Source organism: Oenanthe melanoleuca, chromosome 5 (genome assembly GCF_029582105.1).
Source record: "Oenanthe melanoleuca isolate GR-GAL-2019-014 chromosome 5, OMel1.0, whole genome shotgun sequence".
Classification (NCBI taxonomy): Eukaryota; Metazoa; Chordata; class Aves; order Passeriformes; family Muscicapidae; genus Oenanthe; species Oenanthe melanoleuca.
In genome coordinates, this window is record NC_079339.1 from 13469952 (window position 1) to 13490934 (window position 20983).

General features: G+C 36.8%; 1 protein-coding gene across 1 annotated transcript in view; it reads right to left on the reverse strand.

The window, feature by feature from the left end:
- PIK3C2A (phosphatidylinositol-4-phosphate 3-kinase catalytic subunit type 2 alpha) overlaps positions 1-20983 on the reverse strand; it is a 49140-nt gene that overhangs the window by 17151 nt on the left and 11006 nt on the right. The window contains exons 2-13 of the mRNA XM_056493751.1: positions 19645-20819; positions 13990-14090; positions 12223-12380; positions 9195-9315; positions 8438-8549; positions 7808-7887; positions 7635-7698; positions 5149-5292; positions 3136-3178; positions 2837-3050; positions 2635-2757; positions 1046-1213 (exon numbers count right to left, since the gene is read on the reverse strand). Coding sequence (XP_056349726.1) covers positions 1046-1213; positions 2635-2757; positions 2837-3050; positions 3136-3178; positions 5149-5292; positions 7635-7698; positions 7808-7887; positions 8438-8549; positions 9195-9315; positions 12223-12380; positions 13990-14090; positions 19645-20754 — 2438 coding nt within the window. The 5' untranslated portion in view covers positions 20755-20819. The remainder of the gene's footprint in view (positions 1-1045; positions 1214-2634; positions 2758-2836; positions 3051-3135; positions 3179-5148; positions 5293-7634; positions 7699-7807; positions 7888-8437; positions 8550-9194; positions 9316-12222; positions 12381-13989; positions 14091-19644; positions 20820-20983) is intronic.

Genomic DNA, 20983 nt, shown 5'->3' on the forward strand with positions numbered 1-20983 from the left:
CAATCAAAAGCTGTATTTTCAAATACTGTGAAATGTGGTATTTAGATAGGAGACTGAAATGCAGCATTCAGACAGAAGGTTGAAATAAGCATTGTTTATGACAAGAAATGCAAGCTTTGGTGGAGACTGAAAGCAGCTGCAGGCCATCTTTGCAATGCAGGAAATCCTAAACTCTGTGATACCCTCAAGCTGCTGGAATCATCACCACACAAAAGAGAAAACAGAACAAGCAGAGTCAAATCCAGAGGACGCAAAGCACACAGAACAGCCACAAGCAACACACAGCAGTAACTGTCCAGGAAAAATTTGTCTGCCTTTCTGCAGCCTTGCTTGGCTATTCAAACTTCCAGTAAGACGTAGAAGACAGCAGCACACATAAATAGGAAATCTTAAGTATAAATGCAGAAGCTGTTTTGCAATGGTGTATTGCTTCTGCAACGTGATGTGTAATTTGGACACCTGTGGTTCAAGTCTGCTGGTTCATGTCTCACTGAGGAGCTGCCCAAGTGATAAGCATTTTGGAATTCACTTTGTAATCAAAGTTGGAAGAACAAAGCAACTTCAACCAATCCAGAAACACTCAGCTTAGGAAAGTTACAGCAGGCTTTTCATTCTTAGAGAAAAACACGTAACAGTATCCAGTAGCTGTATTTGAAGGAAAGCCAGCTCAAACCAGAAATATGCTGCAAATTTAACACACTTGCTAATCATCTCTTTATGTTAATTATTTAAAATAAATCCATCTCAATCAAAAGGAATAATTTTAGAATATTCTGGGCTAAAATCATCCAAACAATATTTGAGTTCCACCAGAAGTAAAATTTTTTTCGGCCAGTTAGATGGAAATCCTACAACACAGGACCACATTTTATCTTCTATTCAATGAAATGTATTTTTCCTGTATTAGTACAGCTCACAATCCTTACCTTTATCATATCCTATTATATTCAATATCAGAGAGGCAATTTCTAGAGTTATGGGTGTGGAGGAAGCTCTACACAGAGCAAATCATATTGATAACCTTACCCATGTTTTGGATACTTACCTCCTAAAATCAAAGAGAGGTAGAGAAACCTGACCCAAATTTTCTGGGCCCTTTCTCTGCTTATTTGAGTCAGGGGAACTCCCACTACTTTGACTTAGGATTCCAAACAAAGTCAGACATAAGACTGATTCCAAAGGCAACTGTGAAATCTGGATGGGGAAAATTATTCTATAAAATAAAAGTATTAAAAATAAGTCAATTAGAAAAAAGGCAGCAGTTAGTAAGTTACATGTTTATCCGTATAATCCATTTATGCTTCTTCCTTTCAAAAACTCAATTAACTTTGAAGAACAAGTGTTAAATATCCATGCAATCATACTTGACTCCACTTCATCTCCCACACCAATAAAACTTGCTAAATTACACTTCTGTACTGTGTTCAGATTTGGAACAACCCTTTTTAATCTCTGTCTATTAAATCACATTCCTTGCACAGAATTGACCTGTCCAGCATAACCAGTTTCCCCAGTCCACTCAGTAGGAAGGGCACACAGAATTCCATGTTAGGCACCTCCTAATTTTTCAGATTGAAAGGGTCAGCTGACTATAGTTTCCCATCCAAATGAAAGAGTCCATTAAGAACTACTGAAAGTTAAATTGTAAATGGTAAAAACTTATAAAGCAAGCAGCTGAGGAGTATACACCTCACTGAGCTATTCAAGCTTCCACTTCTGTTTACACTGTTTTTACTGCCTAAAAATGTTCTTTCAGTTTGATTTCTCTGTAAAACATGACAATTGCACTATAAAGCACTACACTGTTGTCAGCAGCTTTTAAGCAATCTAGCAGACCTTTCACTGTAGCATAGTACTTGCCAGCAAAAAGTCTGACAATTAATCCCACACATCACTGGGGAAAAAAAAAAAGGTAGTTGGAGTACTCTCTGAAGGCAGGTGTTCTAGAAACTCTCATTGCTGGTCTGAAATAATTTGTTCACCACAAATTTTCAGGGTATTCCTTAGGGTCTATCTCTGACCTTTAAAAACAGTCAGGAGAGTGGATATGGGGCACATGGAGCTCACATGATGCTTCAGCTATGACAGGCTGCCTGATAACTTAAGTAGCAGAGATTAAGCTGTGCACAGATAATGAAAAATGTTCCCTTTTCAGTTATCAGATACCACCTGCCATTATCTCCCTATCTTTTCTCTGCATGCTCTTCCTTCTTCCTTTCTACCCTCTGTATTTGGAACAAAAACTGAGTCAACATTCATGTTAGTAAAAGTGAGTTGCTTTTCCTTTCCATTTACATAAATTGAGCAGTACATACAAGCAAGCTTTATTCTTTAATTCCTCTTAAAGCAGCACAAGCCATTCCCATTGCAAGGAATGTTATGACCTTCCCAGCTCCCTGTAATTGTATGCTACAAACATATTAGCACAGGGCACTAGTCCAGCATTTCCATTCCCCCTCTCAAAATCAGTACTGAAACACCATTAGGAAAAAAATTTCTGATTTTGATCAGTAAATTGTTCATTAGATGATTGAAATGGAATTAGAACCAAGAGTTGCTTGAATGACTGACTATATTCAGGAACTAGCTTAAACAAAACATTTTATTGTGTTTTAACAGGCTAAAGTCACTTACAGTTCATCCCATTTAATCAAGTAGAAGAAGCTCTTGTATGTGCCAACTTTCTTGGACTGAACAGGTTTGAACAGATCTTTTCCATTATGGGTCAGAGAACAAATCAAGTAGTATTTTTCATAACTGGACAAGGAAAAAAAAAAGTTAAACATAAAAAAACCATAAAAGCATAAAAAATTCTATAAAAGGGTGAGTCACTTACTTTGACACCCAACCAGAAGAAATTCCATGAGCAGCAAATATTGTGAATTGGAGATGTTCTGTGGCAGTCCAAGCTTCCTTGGTACTCTTACTCTCATCTGGAGAAATTGCTGCTGAGCTGCTACAGGAATTCGTGTGGAGCTGCAGAAGGGCCTCAACTGCTCTTGTTAACTGGTCTATGCTCACTTTCAGAGGGTTTTCAGGCTGCAGTGAACCTAAATGATAATTTATTTTGAATGCATTTCTTCCTAAATTAGCCACCAGACACTTTTTAAATAAAAATTGAAGAACTTTACTCACCAGAGGGGCTCTTGCTATTCTCATCACCACATTTTAAGGATACCTACACAATAAAAATCAGAGGAAATTTCAATACTGAAAATCCATTTCAATTTTCCATGGATATTAAGTATCTTACACAGAAATCATGAAGTGAATTAGGCTCATATTTAAGTTTATCTAGCACATCTTTTCACTCAAAGTTCCTCAAGAGTTAACTAACAGCACCACAATTTCCATATGATGCAGCAACTATTCACCAAGTTAAAAAGTTTATTTTTTATCAAGTCAACTGTTTTGACATTCTTTATGAAATCCACAAAGACACAGTACATTGAAATATTGGTCAGGATAATCTAACTCCTCTGGGTAGAGATAAAACTTGCTCAGGGCTGTTATGGATGAAAGCAGAGACCCAGTAATTTAAATCTGAACAACTTTAAACAGCTTTTTTTTTCATTTGTGGAATTTGGTAAGGTACCTTTTGCTGTCAGAGTAATAAATTTACTGAATAAAAGAAATATTAAACAACTGAGAAAATGAACAGCAAGGACTGTTACTTAGTACTATCTTTGTTTGCTTCTTGGTCTGCTAAAATGGAAGTCTCAACATGTTGCAACATCACAGCAACATCTAGTCTCAACAAAGACTGTTGTAACCAAGAGGTGACAAACAAATCATGGGAACTCACTCCCTTCTAATCAGGAAGGGTTCCATGCTAAATTCAAGTCCTGATAAAACTAAAATTTTTAATGAAAACTAAGCTTGTGGTTTAAATCAAACCCCAGTGAACTCCTAGCTTCCTAAGAAGTTTGCCAGAAATGCTGCAGAAGAATGAAAGCTTTCCTTACACTTTCAGTGTACTAATTGAGCATCTTCAACTTAAAGTTTGAATATCAAAAAATTTCATGTTCTTACAAAAAACAGTCACTTCTTCCAATCACAAAGAATTACTCTTAAAAAAATTAAAATCAAACAATATCTTACAAGAGATTATGATGCAACAGTCTCCAGTATTTATAGTAATTTCTGAAAGCAGTCCTACATGCCTTCATAGACATTACTGTGTAAGCCAATGTCCATCATTATAAATAAAACCCTGCAATTATTTTAAGTCCCACCTTTTTCTAATTCTACTGGAGCAATGTTATTTCTGGGAGCTATTTGTATACTATAATCTAATTATTTCTACAGCTTTCTCCTATCAAAAAGCAAACATTGAAAAAATATTTATATGCTGTATTTCACAAAGATGTCTTAATGTCTTCTGCACCTCCCTATGAGAATTTTAGTTCTTGTGACAACTATATTTATCTGTCTTCTGCCCAGTATTACAAATACATCACTGAACTGATGAAGCCCAAAAGCAAATAGAGCATCATGTGAATTGCCACTCCCATAAGGCAGCAGGACAACAGAAATAGCATTATAAAATTATTTAACTTTTTTATTTGCACACTTCTGCACTTAATGACTGTTTTTGACAACATGACTTGAGACCATCCTGCTCAAGTGAACCATTCATTGTAAGGCAGCTGCATCATCAAATTCTGTGCTATTTGAGAGATTTTGGGTTTGTCCTTATGCTCAGGAATGCAGGAGCATGAACAGTTAAGAGTTTTAAGATGCTATTGCTAGACACAAACACTACTGGGAATATACATGATGTCAATTCCTCCTTTAAAGCATTAATTTTAGACAGCATGAGCTCCTGTCAGTTCCCCTCAGTCAGATTTAGTGGCATCTGCTGTGACACAAGTTTCTAGTTACAGAACCAGAAAACAGTACTTTAAAACTAGTTTTTAAACAGTCACTATTTAGAAAAGGAAAATATTCCCAAAGCAAGCAATTAATGCATTAACAGCAGAGAGATGGCAAAATAAATGCAAGATGTCAAGTTAAATAAACAAATAAAACCCAACAAAAAAATCCCAATATAACCCTGACAGAACTGTTGCTGGTATTTCCAGCTGCTAAAGACTGTGAAATAACATTTATCAGTTAAAATATGCAATTCATAGAGTGGAAGTTTACCTCAGCATTTTTAGTCCTTGGGAGATTAACAGCCCTCCTGAGCTTCTTCACTGATTCCGTTATTGCAGGAGTCTCTACACAATCCAATGTAGAACAGATTTTTCTGACAGTCTTAATTACATGATCTACTGCTTTATGCTGGTTCTAATAAGGAATGTATGAGAGAACAGATTGATCTGATCACAATTGTGAAACCCAGAATTGCTTTAATGTTTTTTAATGAATTGCCAAGAAAATGTCACTATGAGATGCATATGTTCATTGCATTAAACTGTGGTGTAACAACTGGAATAAAGAAAAACCTCAATATTGAGAACTTCCTTATGAATGCCAAAAACACAGTAGCACAGATGCTAGAATAGGGTGCCAGGAAACATTAGGAGGTTCCCAACCATTTTTCTATTAAACTGTTGGCAAACAATTATTTTCTAATAAGACACTAAGATCAATTTCTCTCATGGCCTAAAAAGGAAGTACAGTTTAAAGAAGAAAATTCAATTAGTGTGAAGAAGCAATGCTAAAGAAGCAGTGTTTCAATTTCAGCCCTCAGAGATACAGGTTTCAATTTCACTGACATTTGTACTACTTGCCCTACAGTACTGCTTCCATGATGGAACTAGTATTTTTTACTTCACTTTAATAAACTTTTGTAGGCTACTTAAGACAAAGTTGAGCTGCTCCTCCCTTCTACTCCTCCAACAGAAGAAAAAACACCTCAGTGAAATCTGAATTATCCATGGTTTCCTGGAGGTTGTTTTTTAATGCAAGGAAAGCCTTCATACAATTTTAAAAAACACATGTAGAAAATTAAAATATTTGCTTCAAAATAATGGTTTACTTTTTAAAGGCTTATTGTATAGGTTTCTTTCACAATAACTTCTGAGCACTTACAACTAAATAAAGATGAATAATTATTGCAATACTGTCTTAATAAGATGTAAATTAATTCCCAACCACCACTCTTCCAGACATATTCTCCTGCCCTTCCTACCAATGGATAGCAAAGAAGCCATTTGAATCAGAAAGCTTTTATATTGAGAGTTACCTGGCAACAATTAACTGAACTGGTAAGAAAATAACCATGGAAGTCAGAAGACACTGTAAATATTTAAGCCATTCTTCCAAAGCTAACAAATTGAAGGTAACAGATTCTTTGTGACATGGAAAGAGAAATTTCCACTGCTATTTTCTTCACAAGTTCTCAAATATCAATAAAAAGACAACTGATAACTTTCAAAGCATTCAGCAATGTGAAATCAAAGCCTACATACAAATTATTTATGGATTACTCTTCTTCACCTGGATTAGCAAGCTTCAGCTACCGAATATGTAAAGGAATTCACTTCATGAAGTAAAAAATTTCAAAAGCAGAACTGCTGCTATTTGGACCTAATCATCATCATCACCTACAAACAACATCTCCCAATCTTAAAAAGACTACAAAGAGCAGAACACAAGTCTGAATCGAGATGTTTTGCATTCCTGATCTCAGCCTGTGAAATCACAGCTAGACAAAGCAGCTGAAGCAGCTGCAAGAGCAAAGCAACAAAACCACCATGTCAGGGAGCAGTAACAGCTTGCTCTTCTGCAAAAAGATTGTGTTCAAAACCACCCTGCAGAACGTGGTGAATCACCATCAAGGGAATTAAATAATATTAAGGGAATATGGAAACAGCAGACAGCAGCTTGTTCAGACCTGCATTCCTGGAGAGGCAAACAAACATAGTGGAAAAGAAAAGTCTTGCAATTAAGTAATTCATTTCAAGACTCTTCTTACAGAAACTGCTTAAGAAACACAGTTATCTAATGTTTAAGCATTTAAGACTCCAAGTTACATTACAATCAACTGTTAAAAGCAGCTTCTCCTTTGAGAATTGAGCAAAGTAGGTTATATCCATAAGCTTTTGCAGATGGGACATTAAACTATTCAACATTCAAGTTGCTTTAAGCTACCTGTCATACATTCAAAGTGACAACTTTTTTTGACAGGGTACTTTAAATTAATTGAATCATGCAGAAAAAGACATTATTATGCTTTGTGTAGAACTTACTTGTATGTTCCAAACGTGCTTCAGTTCTAACTTTCATTGTACACAACTGCTTCTGCTCTCTATTATGCAGATTTTTATCTGTTAGTAAATACATCCTTCATGGCTGTCAGCAACAGCCATAATCAGAATTCAGACCTTTTCCCTATTCTCCTGAATTAACCTCTTCCAGCATGTTTGAGGCAGAGGTTATTTTGCACCCCAGGACTTGGAAAATACATTTCTAGTTGTGATGATCAGATAATAACTGGTTTGCAAGAAAAGCCAGGAAGAAAAGAAGAACAGAAATCTAAATACCTATGATTACAATTTCACATTTGACAGCTTGTTCAGATTCTCAGTTTCCCTGAGAAAACCTGCAAATATTTTTCCCAGCTACCTTATCAGTGGATTTGGTCATGCTACTTTTAGTTCAGTAATTATCTACAGTGACCTTACCCCATTCTTAAGGGCTGTGTTAACTTGCTTGTGATATACCTCAAGAAGCTCTTCAATGGAAGACCTGCAAGAAATAATAGTTACTGAACATAAGTACAAGAACAGAACACAACCTTGGTCAGGAATTCAGCAGTGATCAGCACTTGATTATTAAAAAAAACACAAAACATTACCTTATAATAGGTTCTCTGAAAGGCTTTTCTACTTTGTAGAGATGTTTGGTTAGATGTACAGGTGTCCTGTCATCATCTTCCTGCAATAAAATATTAGGTACTAAGTCCAGTTCACCTTTCCATAATATGCATACTGTTTTAGAAGATTAATTATTAACAGCTGGGGTGTTGAAGGGGAAAGATGTAAGGTGTTCTCTTCAAAGGGGAAAATAAATAATTACTTAATAGCCAGTGAAATGTGTACACATGTGGACAGAGGGAAGAAACAGCCACCAAGTGCCCAACTATGCAGATACCAAATACTCCTTCTTTCCCCTTTGATGGTCTGATACATATTTAATCAAACTTAAAAGCTGTTCTCAACTTTTATTTAACTCTGAAATTTGTTCCTTCTTTTTCAAGCCTCAAGTTTAGTCCAACTGCTTGCATACTTCTTCCAGGTACAAAATACTTGTTCTAGTAAGAGACATTATCTATATTTATGTAATTTGCCTTGTGAAAATTCAGTTATGCATTTCACTTCCTCGTGGGCTAAGAGGATAGCATTTCCAACAGCAGGCAGACATGCTAACTTGTCAGGAAGGTGACACCTTGGGGCCAGCAGTGTCCTGCAGGCTGGGGGGTACTCACTGCTCGTGCCAGGTCGCTGCACATCCCGCTGTGGGTCAGGAGCTGCAGTTTGATGTCTGTGTCCCACTTCCGGCAGTTCTGGATGTACTCGTGACTTCCTATGCAGTGCTTGCTGTGAAACAAAAGCATGCACAGTCACAGCCAAAGCAGTGCTTTCCCAAAAAAATCACACAAAATATTCCAGGCAACCTGTTGCCATGAAGCAAGGAAATGGTGAATAAAGCTCCACGCCATCCTTGATCTCATTTTTACTTCTGCACAAGTTTTTATACACTACTGCAGATACCAGTACTTGTGCTAAAGCTCTTAACAACAGTGGTTAACACTGAAACCAAAAATTCTAACCCAGAAAACCAATGGGGCTTTGTAAACCATTAGATTTGGAAAAAAAAGTGACAAAAAAAAAAAACCAAACCAAAAATCAAACAAACCACAACTCCCCCAGTTTATTAGAAAATAGTTGGGGGTTTTTTTCCAGTTTCTGAGATTTGAAGAGAAAATAACTAAAAAAAAAAAAAAAAAAAATCCACCTACAGAAATGCTCTAGAAACACACATCTGCACTAGAACAGAGTTGATGATGATTTACTTTGCTGTATCCCGGAGCAACTCCAAAAACTTCTGATCTTTGTGCAAAGAGTGACTTCCTTACATTTTAAAGAATTCTTTCACACATTTAATCACCAAAGATACACTTTCCAGTAATTGTGTCATGAAAAAGCATGAAAATAAGCATTAATGAAAAAGAGTTTGCTTACTTCTGTAGAACTTCTTCTTGGCCACAGACTTTCAGGATGTAGCTGCCAATGTCCACTTCATTCAAGTCATCATGCACCCAGCAAAGTGCCTGCATTATTATCAGCTCAACAGGGGAACTCACTGTTTAAAGAAATTACATCTAAAAGTTAAATACAGATCTATAGCAAGTGATATTAACCACTGTTCACTCACAAATTGTAGTGATTTAATGAAATTGATTTTTATACTTGCAGAGCAGACTATTACACTTCTATTATCACCTAGATTTCATAGTCTGAGATCATCACTTTTCTCTCACAAAGAAAGGTCTCTCATGAAACTTGCCTGGCATTATAAAAAGCCAAAAAAATCTTTATAAATTAGGATACAGTGTAGTCACTTAACCAGAAATACAAACACAGTCTGCAAGACAGAGGACAGCCTTTTTCTTTTTTATTATAAATTTGCCCTATTTAACAAGGACTTCAAATAGGTAAGTGATCCCAGAGGCACTTACAGTTTAAAAAGCACTATCTGAAGAGTTGGAGATGGAGCTCCTTTATTTGTTAGGCTTTTGAGGAACTGAATATCAGCTGCAGCTGAGGCAAATACTACTGAAAGCCCTTTATTCTTTCCACTTTTCCAGGGAAGTTTCTACTTGGTACAGAGCAGACCTAGTAAGCATCACCAAGCCTTTGCAAAATGCAGCTCTTAGCTACCACTACTTTTTTATCAGGCTCCAAATGCTTTGTGGAAAATAGTCTCTCTTTCATCCAGTTAACTACAGAACAAAAAAATAATCCCAGTCAAACCCAAAATCCATTCCCCCCACAGCCACCAGCTGTCACTGACTAAAAATACAGATAAGTTTGAATGACATAAATGTTTAAATACAAAATGCTCTCTAGCCCTCCCTACCTAGTTTCTGATGATCTCCTTCAAACCATTAGCAAATACTATCACTAAGTGCCTCAAAATTATGTAAAAAACTGCTGCATAGAAGCAATTTTTTATTTTATCAGTACCTTCAGAGTGGGGCTTTTTCCCCCTCCAGAGACCTTCCTGACTTTCTCAATTTTTACTTTTTTAAGAAGAAATATTTTAAAGAAAAAATATTACTACTATGGTTGATACAGAGAGGTAATGCCACAACGTTTTCCAAAAGACAACTATAAATTCTCCATTTCAAAGAGAAGCTTCTGCCTTTATTGGCAGACACCTGTCCTTCAAACCAGGACACAGCACATGTGCTTCACCTCATTAACAAATGATTAATTATTACAAGCACATATGAAGAATGACTGTGAAATCCAAGAACAAGGAATGATAGGAAGTATGAATTCAGAAACACCTTAAGTCATTAAGCCTGTTTAACTTATTATTGGGTGAAATTGCTGTGCTACCTTCAGCAGAGAATATATCTGGTAGCAGATAAAGCTAAAAGATGCAGTGATAGTTCACCTAGGGATAGTTTCTATGCTGCAGTCACAGGCTGCACTGCCAAAGGTCTGCTAGCCTTGCAAAGATGATGTTACCACCTTTTCCCTGCCCTACATCTTACTGAAAGACATTAATCTCCTGCTGACACAATGTTTGCTCAGACAGAGCAAACTTCCATGCAAAGTCTAATAAATGAATGCAAATAAGCTCTGAGGTTGAACCATTTCCCTCCTGAGTCCTTTCCACAAACAGAGCTGTCAGAGCACTGAGAGGCTGCAGTTCCTCCTGAGCAAGACTGAATGCCACACTCAAGGAAAGCAACTTTAGCAGGAGGATGCTGAGGTATGCAACACTTTGACCAAGAAGAGAAGGAATTAAAGGTAGAGAATAACTTTAAATACCCCCATTACCAGTCACATTTCACCAGCCATGGAAGAAAAGCAGTTTAACTGCAAATAGTTTCAGTGTCAGAAAGAAGGAAGGGAGTAAAAAGTGCAAAGAAGAAAGTATGTGGGGTTAGAATGCAAAACACATTCCAAGCTAGCCACAAAAAATACTAGAAATAAAGGGCTGAAGCCCTAACATTTTAGTTACCTTATCAAAGCCTTCTGTAGGAAAGGATTAAGCTTGCAATATTAGAAAAGTGTAGTCTTAAGGATTAAGTGCAGAAACCCTTCCTAGACTACACTTACAATCCACCTCATTTCTTAACAAAAAATTATTAAGTCCCCACAGAATAAATGTAAGGTCTAGCAAACTAACACAGAATAAAAACACTGATGCACTGAAAGTTTGTTTTTCCAAGAGAGCAGCAAGTCCATGGGAGTAACAGAACAGCTCCAGATCTTTTGAGAACAGCTATGAAGCATCTACACTGCTAGATGCTGAGATCCAAATGATAACCCTCACAACTGACAAGAGATTACAGAAGTATAGAGGCAAAAAAGTGTCTATCCAGTTATTTTATCAGCCAGAACTGCCAGAAGTTGACAGCATGTAATTACAAATACAACCACTGTGCAGTCAAGGCTGCACAGAGTATCAATTTATGTAGTACAACCAGGCAAACCTCAAAGGTCCACTCCAAACCAATATTCCTGGTTACCCACAAAACTGGGACAGCCAGTTGTGGCACATCCAACCATATTATTTTAGTGTTTGTGTTCATAAGCACGTATTGAAGGCAAGGTAGTTTCTGTATTGAAGGCAAAGATAGTTTTAGTGTTTATCCCTATTTTCTAGCAGCAGTTTGCCTGAATTTTTAGACAGTCTACAAAATTTATTTTAAAATATGTTAATAGTGTTAAAATGAAACATTAAACATTAAAAATCTCAGTCATTATCCCCTCAATAACTATAAAGTAAAGAGTCTTGAAAAACTATTTTATTATATCCAGCTACAGACTGAATACTGCTTCTGGTTTGCTAAATATTTTCTGATGGAGTTACTGACCAAGAACCAGACCATTCCTCAGTTACCTCTCCCACATTTCCCACAAACAACCCATGCCCCTGAGACCCAGGGATCACAAAAACTGGAAGGCAATGTCCTAGGCTGAGTGCACAGTCCTTAAGCAGCAAACTGCAGTGCAAGAAGCAGGAACATACCATCGCATGTGAAAGTTACTGGTTGCTGGAATTCTTCAATTTCTATTGAAACCTTGATACTGGCACTCTCCCCACTTATATTTCTTTGCAGCATGATTGGACTCAGCACAAAACCTGGGTTTGTTTGCTGATCAGTATAAGGAAACTTGGTCCTCAATCTGGAAGAAGAGAAGGTTTATGAAATATTGCAATGGAGAAGTCCAAGACTAAAGCAAAATAACATGGTAATAACCACAAGGCAGAACAGTAAAGACTACCTTTGGCCCTCTACCTAAATTGCATGTGCAAAGCACCATTTAATTTTTCTACTCTCAACAGAACATTGCCCACAATAATTACACAAGTAATAGTTGGATGGGAAAAAAAATCCTAGCATATAATTAGGCAGGTTTTCCACATAGTTTAAAATATTTAGTAGGTCAGTTCTTACAGGACATACCCAGCTTCTGCAGAAGCTAAACTCTAAAACAGCTCTTAAAAAGGTAATCCACAGTATCTTCTGAAAATTAGTTTAAAAAAATAAACTCTTCACATGTTTCAATTTTTAGGAGTCTAATCTGAACTTAGATACCATGCAGAAAATAGCTATTCCAAGCTATGGAAGTTGAGGAAGAGACCTTAATTGAGATAAAAGGTTTTTATTTAGGACACAAACAGTATAAATATTTACCTACTAGTGAATAAATCATATTTGGAAAGCTGCTTTTTATTTTCTGCTACTTAATATGGATAAAATAATTTAACTTTAAACTTCTGCCAATATTAAAGTAATATTACAGAAGATTAAGAACAGAACTCCTCTACAAGGATCATTTATTTCATCATTTTGATTCTGGACAATAAAGATCCTTCAGCAAGATTTGTGCAGTTGAAGGCCCATTGGTATTTCAAACACTGGGTCTTGAAAGAAAGGGTAACAATTAGATGGAACCAGAAAGTGTTGCAACAAGTTTATCCTATATGAGCTTTGTCCTAATGTTGTTCATCAGCAAGTTTCCCATTTACATGAATTTTCGTTGTTTTTGTGGAGTTTCCTTTGCATTTCCTTTCATAAACATTCCTGCTTTAAAAAAAAAAAAGACTCAAAGATCTCTATTTCCTCCATTATTTCTTGAATTTTGATCTTAAAAGGAAAAGAGGCAAGATAGCTTGTCTTCTCTAAGAAAAAAAAAAAAACAACAAAAAAATAATCTCTCATTAAACTGTGGCAGTAAGAATAAAACTCTACACAATTTTTAGAGAATTTCACCATCTAATCTAAGCAGAGATAAATTTAAAGGCTTTATGTTACAGAATTCCAGTTGTGGAAGCAACAAAAATAAAAGCATTTAAAGGCTGGACATCCACTGAGTGATAGGATTTTGTGAGGTGTATCAGCTAACAAGAAAAGAAAAAAAACCCATCAAATTATTTCAATAGAAAGTGTAATAAAAACAAACAAGATACAGAAAAATACTTCAAGGTTAAAAAGTTATTATAAAAACAAGGAAAAGTCACAGGACCAAAATAAGAAAGAGGACATATGATAATACAATAATCTTAGCACTGAAGATGTTAACAATCCTGTTGCATTCTTGAAAAAAAATAAACAAACCAGGACAAAACCAGGAAAAACTGAGATAAGAAAAGGAAAAAGGATACACACTGAAATCTGTCCCATCAAGCAAAAAAAATGTAGGACTGTTCCTGTCAAGCTAACTGAAAATGAATCATTTAGCGTTTTTTTTTTCCCTTCTGAAAGTTAATTCATATTCAGTCATTTCTTACTTCATAACTGCTTCAGAAAAAGCTGACAGTTCTTGATTCTGCCCTTCAATTGCTTGGAGAAGCACGTTTTCTGTCAGTGTGCCAGTGGTCCCATTGTCTTTCTGCAACTCAGAGATAATACAGGATTAAAATAGCTGCAAACATATTCTTAAAGCCAGCAAAGCCACATGTAGGTGATAGATTTTCATAAGTCTGAGGTTTACTATTAATTTTATGTCTACTTCTATATGAAGAAAACCATATATCACAACTAAATTGAAAAGTATAGATTCACTGGAGCAGTGACTCCTTGACAGCATGTCATCTATTTGCCAGCATCATTATCAGTCAATATTAAGTTGCAAACAGTTCCTGAGCTCTCAGCAGTGACCTGTTGCATTCAGATTTGGCTAAATTCAGCTGAACCACAGATGGAAGAAAAACATATTTTTCCTCCAATTCTGCAATTCAAATTCAGTGTAGTTCCAGAAAGAACCACTACATATCACTAGTGCCCATGATTATCTCTTCCTACAAAGCAGGAAAATACATGTTGAACACTGGAAGGAAATAGCATTCAGAACATGAAACTTACAATTAACCCCATGGAATCAACTTAGCATTGTTTTAATCCTTTATGCCGAATGCTCCCACCATCTCTCAAAACTGTAAACCACAATCTCTAGAGTATCCAACCCAAAAAACAACTGCTAAAAGAGAGCTGCAGTTTCAAACAGCAAAATCTAATATACTTACAAAACCAAAACAACACAGAACTGCAGCAGGTTTTAAATCTATATCTCTTTTCTGATCCATTTCACAATACAACCATACAAATTCTGGAGTGAGCAAAAAGCATAGAAAAGTTGGAATAACCAGTGGAACTCAGTTGTCCACAGCCACCACTAGCCTGAATGATTTGTGAAGCTCCTGCCAGATCCTCCCTGGAATAAGTCACATGACCAGTTACATTTTTCATTTTTCATCCAAAAATTTTTACAATGCTTACAGAAAGCTTTAATCCAACCCCAAGGCCAGGAACAAAGCAGACTGCACTACAATTTTTCTGAAAATCACCACAATTTATTCTTATTTGAAGTAGTGATTAACTACTTATCTAGTATGTGGGTTATTTATTATTAGCACAAGTAGTCAGCTAATTTCTTTAGAGCATATCAGACAATATAGTTAAATTAGACACCCAGAAAAGGGGTCAAATCTGAGAGAGCCATATACTGTCTGTCAGGTCTTTTCCTTCAAGCACTTTTCTCCCTTGAAATTAACTTATTTAAGCAGCACAGCATAAACTTGGAGGAGATACAACCTATAATTACCACTTGAATTGCATTTAAACCTAATTATTTCAGCTAAAATATTGGTTGCATGAACACTGATCAGTCAAAAGGACAAATTCTGTATAATTGGGGATAAGCCATACCACATGAGACAATTACAGCTGTAAAGCCACAAAAAAATGAGCTGCAGCAGCATGCATAACACCTTAAATTTAAATAGGTTCTTCTATTGTAACATCTCAGACAAGTTCTATCACATAAAAATACTGGGCAACCTCACAAGACCTGCTAACCTGTGCAACTGTATCTAGTAAACACACTCTAAGTAATTGCACAACACCACCAGCAAAAATCCCATAGAAACAGGTAGGGGACATACCCAGGGAAAGGCAAACACCTCTGATGAAGGTGAATCACCTCCTGGTTGGCATTCAACACAAAATTCAACCTCTGCAAATCAAGAAGCTGCCTCTACAAATGTTAAATTCTATTTACAAACTCTTTAAGGAATACTACAAATAAGTACACAAAGCACTATGCAACCATAGGATAAAAGCACAAACAAGGGACCTACTTCAAATGAAGTCACACCAGTGATGAAACAGCACTTTATGCACTATGTGACACTTTTGAATTCCTTACAGAAAAATTTGTAGGTTATTCTACTATTAAATTCAAAATTTAGGGAACTAACGAGGCATGTCAACAAGTGCAAGCTTAGCCAGGGTAAATGATAAATTTTAATCTAATGAGCAAAGGAAAAAAAAAAAAGATTTGGTTATCCATGGTTCACCTCAGGGTCACATTTGGCTAAGGAGAGAAACCTCATATTATTACAAACATGTAATGTTGGAAAAGACCTTCTGATGGAAAATTAAGAACATTGAACACCTCCTTATTTGTAGCTGAACTTCAATTTTAATTTTTTATCACTTTTGGGAAAATAATTTCAGGACAATAAGCTCTGAAAAACTGAGAATACTATTTAAACCCACTGGACTCAGATGAGTTTTGAGTAACAAATAGAATTTTAATTTCTTTAACTTCCACTTGAGCTGATCTAGGAGGTGCAAAAGCTATCAGTAGAACAGGAAATAACTTGAAAGAAAGGACTTCAGGCCAAATGAGATAAATAGCTCATGTCAGTATAGGCTGCAAAAACAGGAGTGGTCTGTAAATGCAATTAACATGAACAATGACAAACAAACAAACCCAAACCCCAATAAATTAACAAGTCAAGTTAAATAAAATTCCATGAGTATACAAAGTCACAAGACTCAGCAGCTCTGTGGAAAGCAAGAGAAAACAACACATAAAAGAGGACAAAATGATGCTTTTTGCCTCTGCTTTCAGAAGTGAGTGACAAACACTGAAGTACTTAAAATAAATAATGTATAGCTGCTTCAAATATGAATATATACATTAAATAAGCAAAAATAAGAATAGATACAAATAGAGACTTCATCAAAGCAAAGCAATCTATTGATTCAGGGATTAAACAGATAGAAGTTTTGACAGAATCAAAATATATTTTTGATTTAATCAAAATACTAATATTTTTGTTTAAAGGGGCAGTGAGACTGAGTTCTTCAGGAAGGGTTTAGGGGGGAATGATCCAAACTTGTTAAGATGCAAGACTTAAAAATATACTTTGAAGAACATATAAATTGGGGTAAATTGGCTACAACACAAGATAACTGCCACAAGTAGAGGCTACATACCTCAGCTTTCTATTATACTGAGTAGAAAATTACTTAAAAAAGAAAATAAGTAGAAGAACAGGATAGGCAAAAGAGAGACTATTCCGGTTATATTTCAAGGATATCCAATTGAGAGACTCATCTTTAAATCTATTTATTTTCTTCTTTAATAACTCAGCAGAAGCAACCCTTCTAACTTAGTCTTGTATCATCATCTACCTTTATAATACAAGCTAGAGCTGGAGTGTGATGCCAAAACAAGTTTGGAGGAGCAAAAGTGAAAAGTAAATCTCAAAACCCTCAATTGGGTATTCACTGCAGAAGTCTGCTATAAATTAAGAGCTTGTTTGAAAAAGATGGTGATTTAATAAAAATTTATTCACTACAGAATTGATGTTGTGATGCTATCACAAATAAAGCAAATGCAATAAAAGAGCACCAAGCAGGATGCCCCTGCCTGTAATGAGGGTTTATTCATGATGTACAAGGCACAGGGTACACTGTGCCCTCACACAGAAAGCTAAAATTCTTATAAGTCATCCTCAAAAAAATAAAAAAGGAAAGAGCAGCTCTCACACAGAGCTTGCATTGAAAGCTGACAGAAAGTCACCAACTCCTGTAACATATTGAGGTAAATATCAAAATGATTCTTTCATCTTAAGTACCTGCTGTTCCATCCTGATAGAAGAACATTTGCTAAGAGCTAGTTACAAATGTGTTCTGCTGAAAATCAGATGAATGATGAGGAGGAGCTGGAACAGCCTTTAAATCAAAAATGGCAGGAAGAAAAGCCTACATGTGAAGGCAGAGCTTGAACTCCATTTATGAATCAGTAGTCAATACATGACAAGCAAACAGCAGGAGACTGGACCTTGTGAACAGGAAAGACCCTTTGAAATCCTACACTCCTGGAAAAAAACCTGGAATGTATAAAGCCAGGTTTCATTCAGCAACAGTCAAGCATTACTTCCTACAGATACCACCTGAGAACAGATCCAGTGTAGCCCAGTTATTAGTCAGGAGCTAATTACAGCCAAGCAACCACCACTGAAAAACTGACAAACACATCACCAGATTATACAGCAAACTGAGAAGCAAACTGCTGTACAGCCCAAATTTACATGCCTCTCCAAATACTAGGAAATAACAGAGCTAATGTATCACAGCTCAACAGCAAGTGAGGAAAAAAAATTAAACTAAGTCAGACCCAAGATCTATACACATGGCACAAAACCAGAGATAAATGGATTTTTTGGGTTTCAGGGTGGTTTTTATTTCTTCTCCACTGGCCTTCTATTGAACTTTTGCCAGAATACTGACATCTACCCCAGAAAAAACAGGAAATCCTCCAAATGAGGGGCCAAAATTTTCACTTCAATGGAAATTTAGACAGCCTTTTAGGCCACAGTCTAGTAAATATTCCTATTTCTGAGAAAGAAAACTTCCTCCAGTTTAGGGGTGGGGTGGAAAGAATTAAGGAATTATTTGGAAAATATCCTTGAGTAATAACAGTTGCTTTTTTATGGCATATCCCTAGCCTTTTAAAAACACCTAGAAAGACAACACCTAAGATTTGAAACAGCTCTAAACCAAAGTCTCCAAAGCAAACAAATAGTTTACTTCCCATTCTCTAACCAGTTTCTACAAATCAAATTTTTTTGGCCACTGTCACCCTTGCCAGGGTGCTGGCTTTTCCACTGAAAACTTCTCCACTTCTCTTTCAGTCTTTGTAGTCCACCAAAAAACCCCCCAAAATCCAGAATATTCATATCCACTTTCTAGTGAGCTGACTAATATTTTAAAACATGTCTTTTTTTTCTTCTTCTTCTTTTTTTTTTTTTTTTGGTGGTGGAATTATCACAGAAAGAAATGAAAATATAGGAAAAGCTGAATAACCTACAGTCTTTTACAGCATTTAGGAAAAAGCAGGAAGCCCTAATGGGGTGTAATTAAGCAGATGAGACTGTGACAGTACTAACCACCTGCTGCACAGTTTGGTTTGACACAAACTGCATGTGCTCCATGTTCAAAGACATGAGTGCCATAACTAAAGCCCCTGTTGAGAGTTTGGTCTTGAATGCTTCATTGAAGTGATCCTAGAGAAGGATCTCTCCAACACCTTTTTGCCCTGCCTGATAAAAGTGACATCACAAGATGTTTTGCCTTCTTCTAGAGCAGAAGTAGAATGTTTATGACCCAACAGCCACTCCAGCACAGTACAACCAAAAGTTCTGTCTAGCATCCCTACACAGAAGGAAAGCTTTCTACCTACAAAAGAGAAATATTGTGGTATTGTGATAAAACTTTCAGTGCTTAACTCACCACCTTTTTATTTCCCACTATCATGTGAATTGCTCATAAAATTGAAATATTTATCAATATCCAGACACTTAATTGCTCTGAATATTTCTATTTCTTACTGGAGTGTTGAGTTGAAAAACAGAAATTTCCTCAGTAAATGTGGAAGGATTACACAAGAGCAGAGGTATTTTGGGAGATAATTCAGTAGTAATGCTCAATTTTCTGAATAGCACTAATACACATGGCATAACACCACATTATCTTGACACTGCTCAAGCCAAGTAATATGCATAAAATAAATAACAGACCTTCAAGTGTCTTTAACTACTGTCATTAATCTTTACTGTTGTACTGCAATTTAAAGAAACAGATTTACATACCTGTGATGTTTGGCCCTGTAACTTTGCAAGCTGAGTTGTTCTCATGTTTAAGGACTGACTCCTTGTGACTGTTGCTCCAGAAGGTTTCCCATTAACCTTTCTTTCCAGGTGACAAGTCAGTAACAGCTTTTCTTCTAACAGAACAGCATCCCACGGGTCTTCAGCAGTCATACTTGAAGCCCTCTCCCCATCATCCTCTGCCTTGTTTAAAGTCTCCACAGTGTCCACTTTTGGTTTACTCAGAGGATCCAAATCCAGCCAGTCAAATTTACTGACATCCCCACAGCTCTCTGAGGCTGGCAGGCTGGACACTGCAGACTTCATGGAAGTCATTTCTAGGTCCGTGCTCGACTTCCCATTTCTCAGGAATTCTGAAGTGCTTGCAATTTTGTCAAATACTTTTGCCATTTCTGGAGTGAGTACTGGAGGGTATAAAGGTAGGCCTCCATGTGGATGGAAAGGTGTGGTAGCTGCCAGTGGGTATGAAATGTATTGTGACTGTCTTGGAAGGCCAAGATAAATAGGCTCTCTAGAGGGATAGGACGACATACTTGGATGGAATCCATTCTGAAATACACCAGTCTGTTTTGTGTAAGAAGCTGAGGTGTAAATAGGAGGTAAAGTGCATGTCACAGGTGCTGGTATTCCAGGGGTCCACTGTCTCCTCTGACCCACAGGCCCCAGATAAAATTGTGAAGACACAGATGGGCTCAAAATAGGACTTGCTGGTAATGTAGGTACTTTACTAGATTCAAAATTGTCATCCAGCAGCAGTTTCTCTAGTTCAGCATGAGTGAGCTTCTCTATGTCAATGCTGCTTAGTTTATCTTCCATGCTCTTGGCATCAGCCTCTGGAAACACCATGAGATCGTGGTCCTGTTTGTTATGAGTCTGTGCTTTCTGTCTGGGGCTGCTCAAAGAGTGAAAGGTTTGTTTATTACCAGCTACACCTCTTTCTTTCTGCATCTTGGCTAATGCCTCAGCTTCCATCTGCAGTGCCTCCTCTTTGTCCACATCTTTTGACCTTGGGGCTGACAGAGCAGGTGAGGAGCGCTGCTTGAATCCATTGCTGCTGGATATCTGGGCCATGCCGCAAGAGCAGATGTCCATGTAAAGCAGCAACACTTCCCTTGCACTGGCTGGCTACCCTTGGCTTCAGAGCGGATCTAGCAGACCTGGAAAGGAAATGAAACATCAGAAACACATCATAGCAAAGGAAATGAAACATTAGCAACAAATCATATGTGGACAAGTACTAGGTCACACACCACCAGCTGACAAAGTTGCACGTATTCTTCAGAAACCAAGGATGCAAAATTTTGAAGAGGCCAATTTTTGG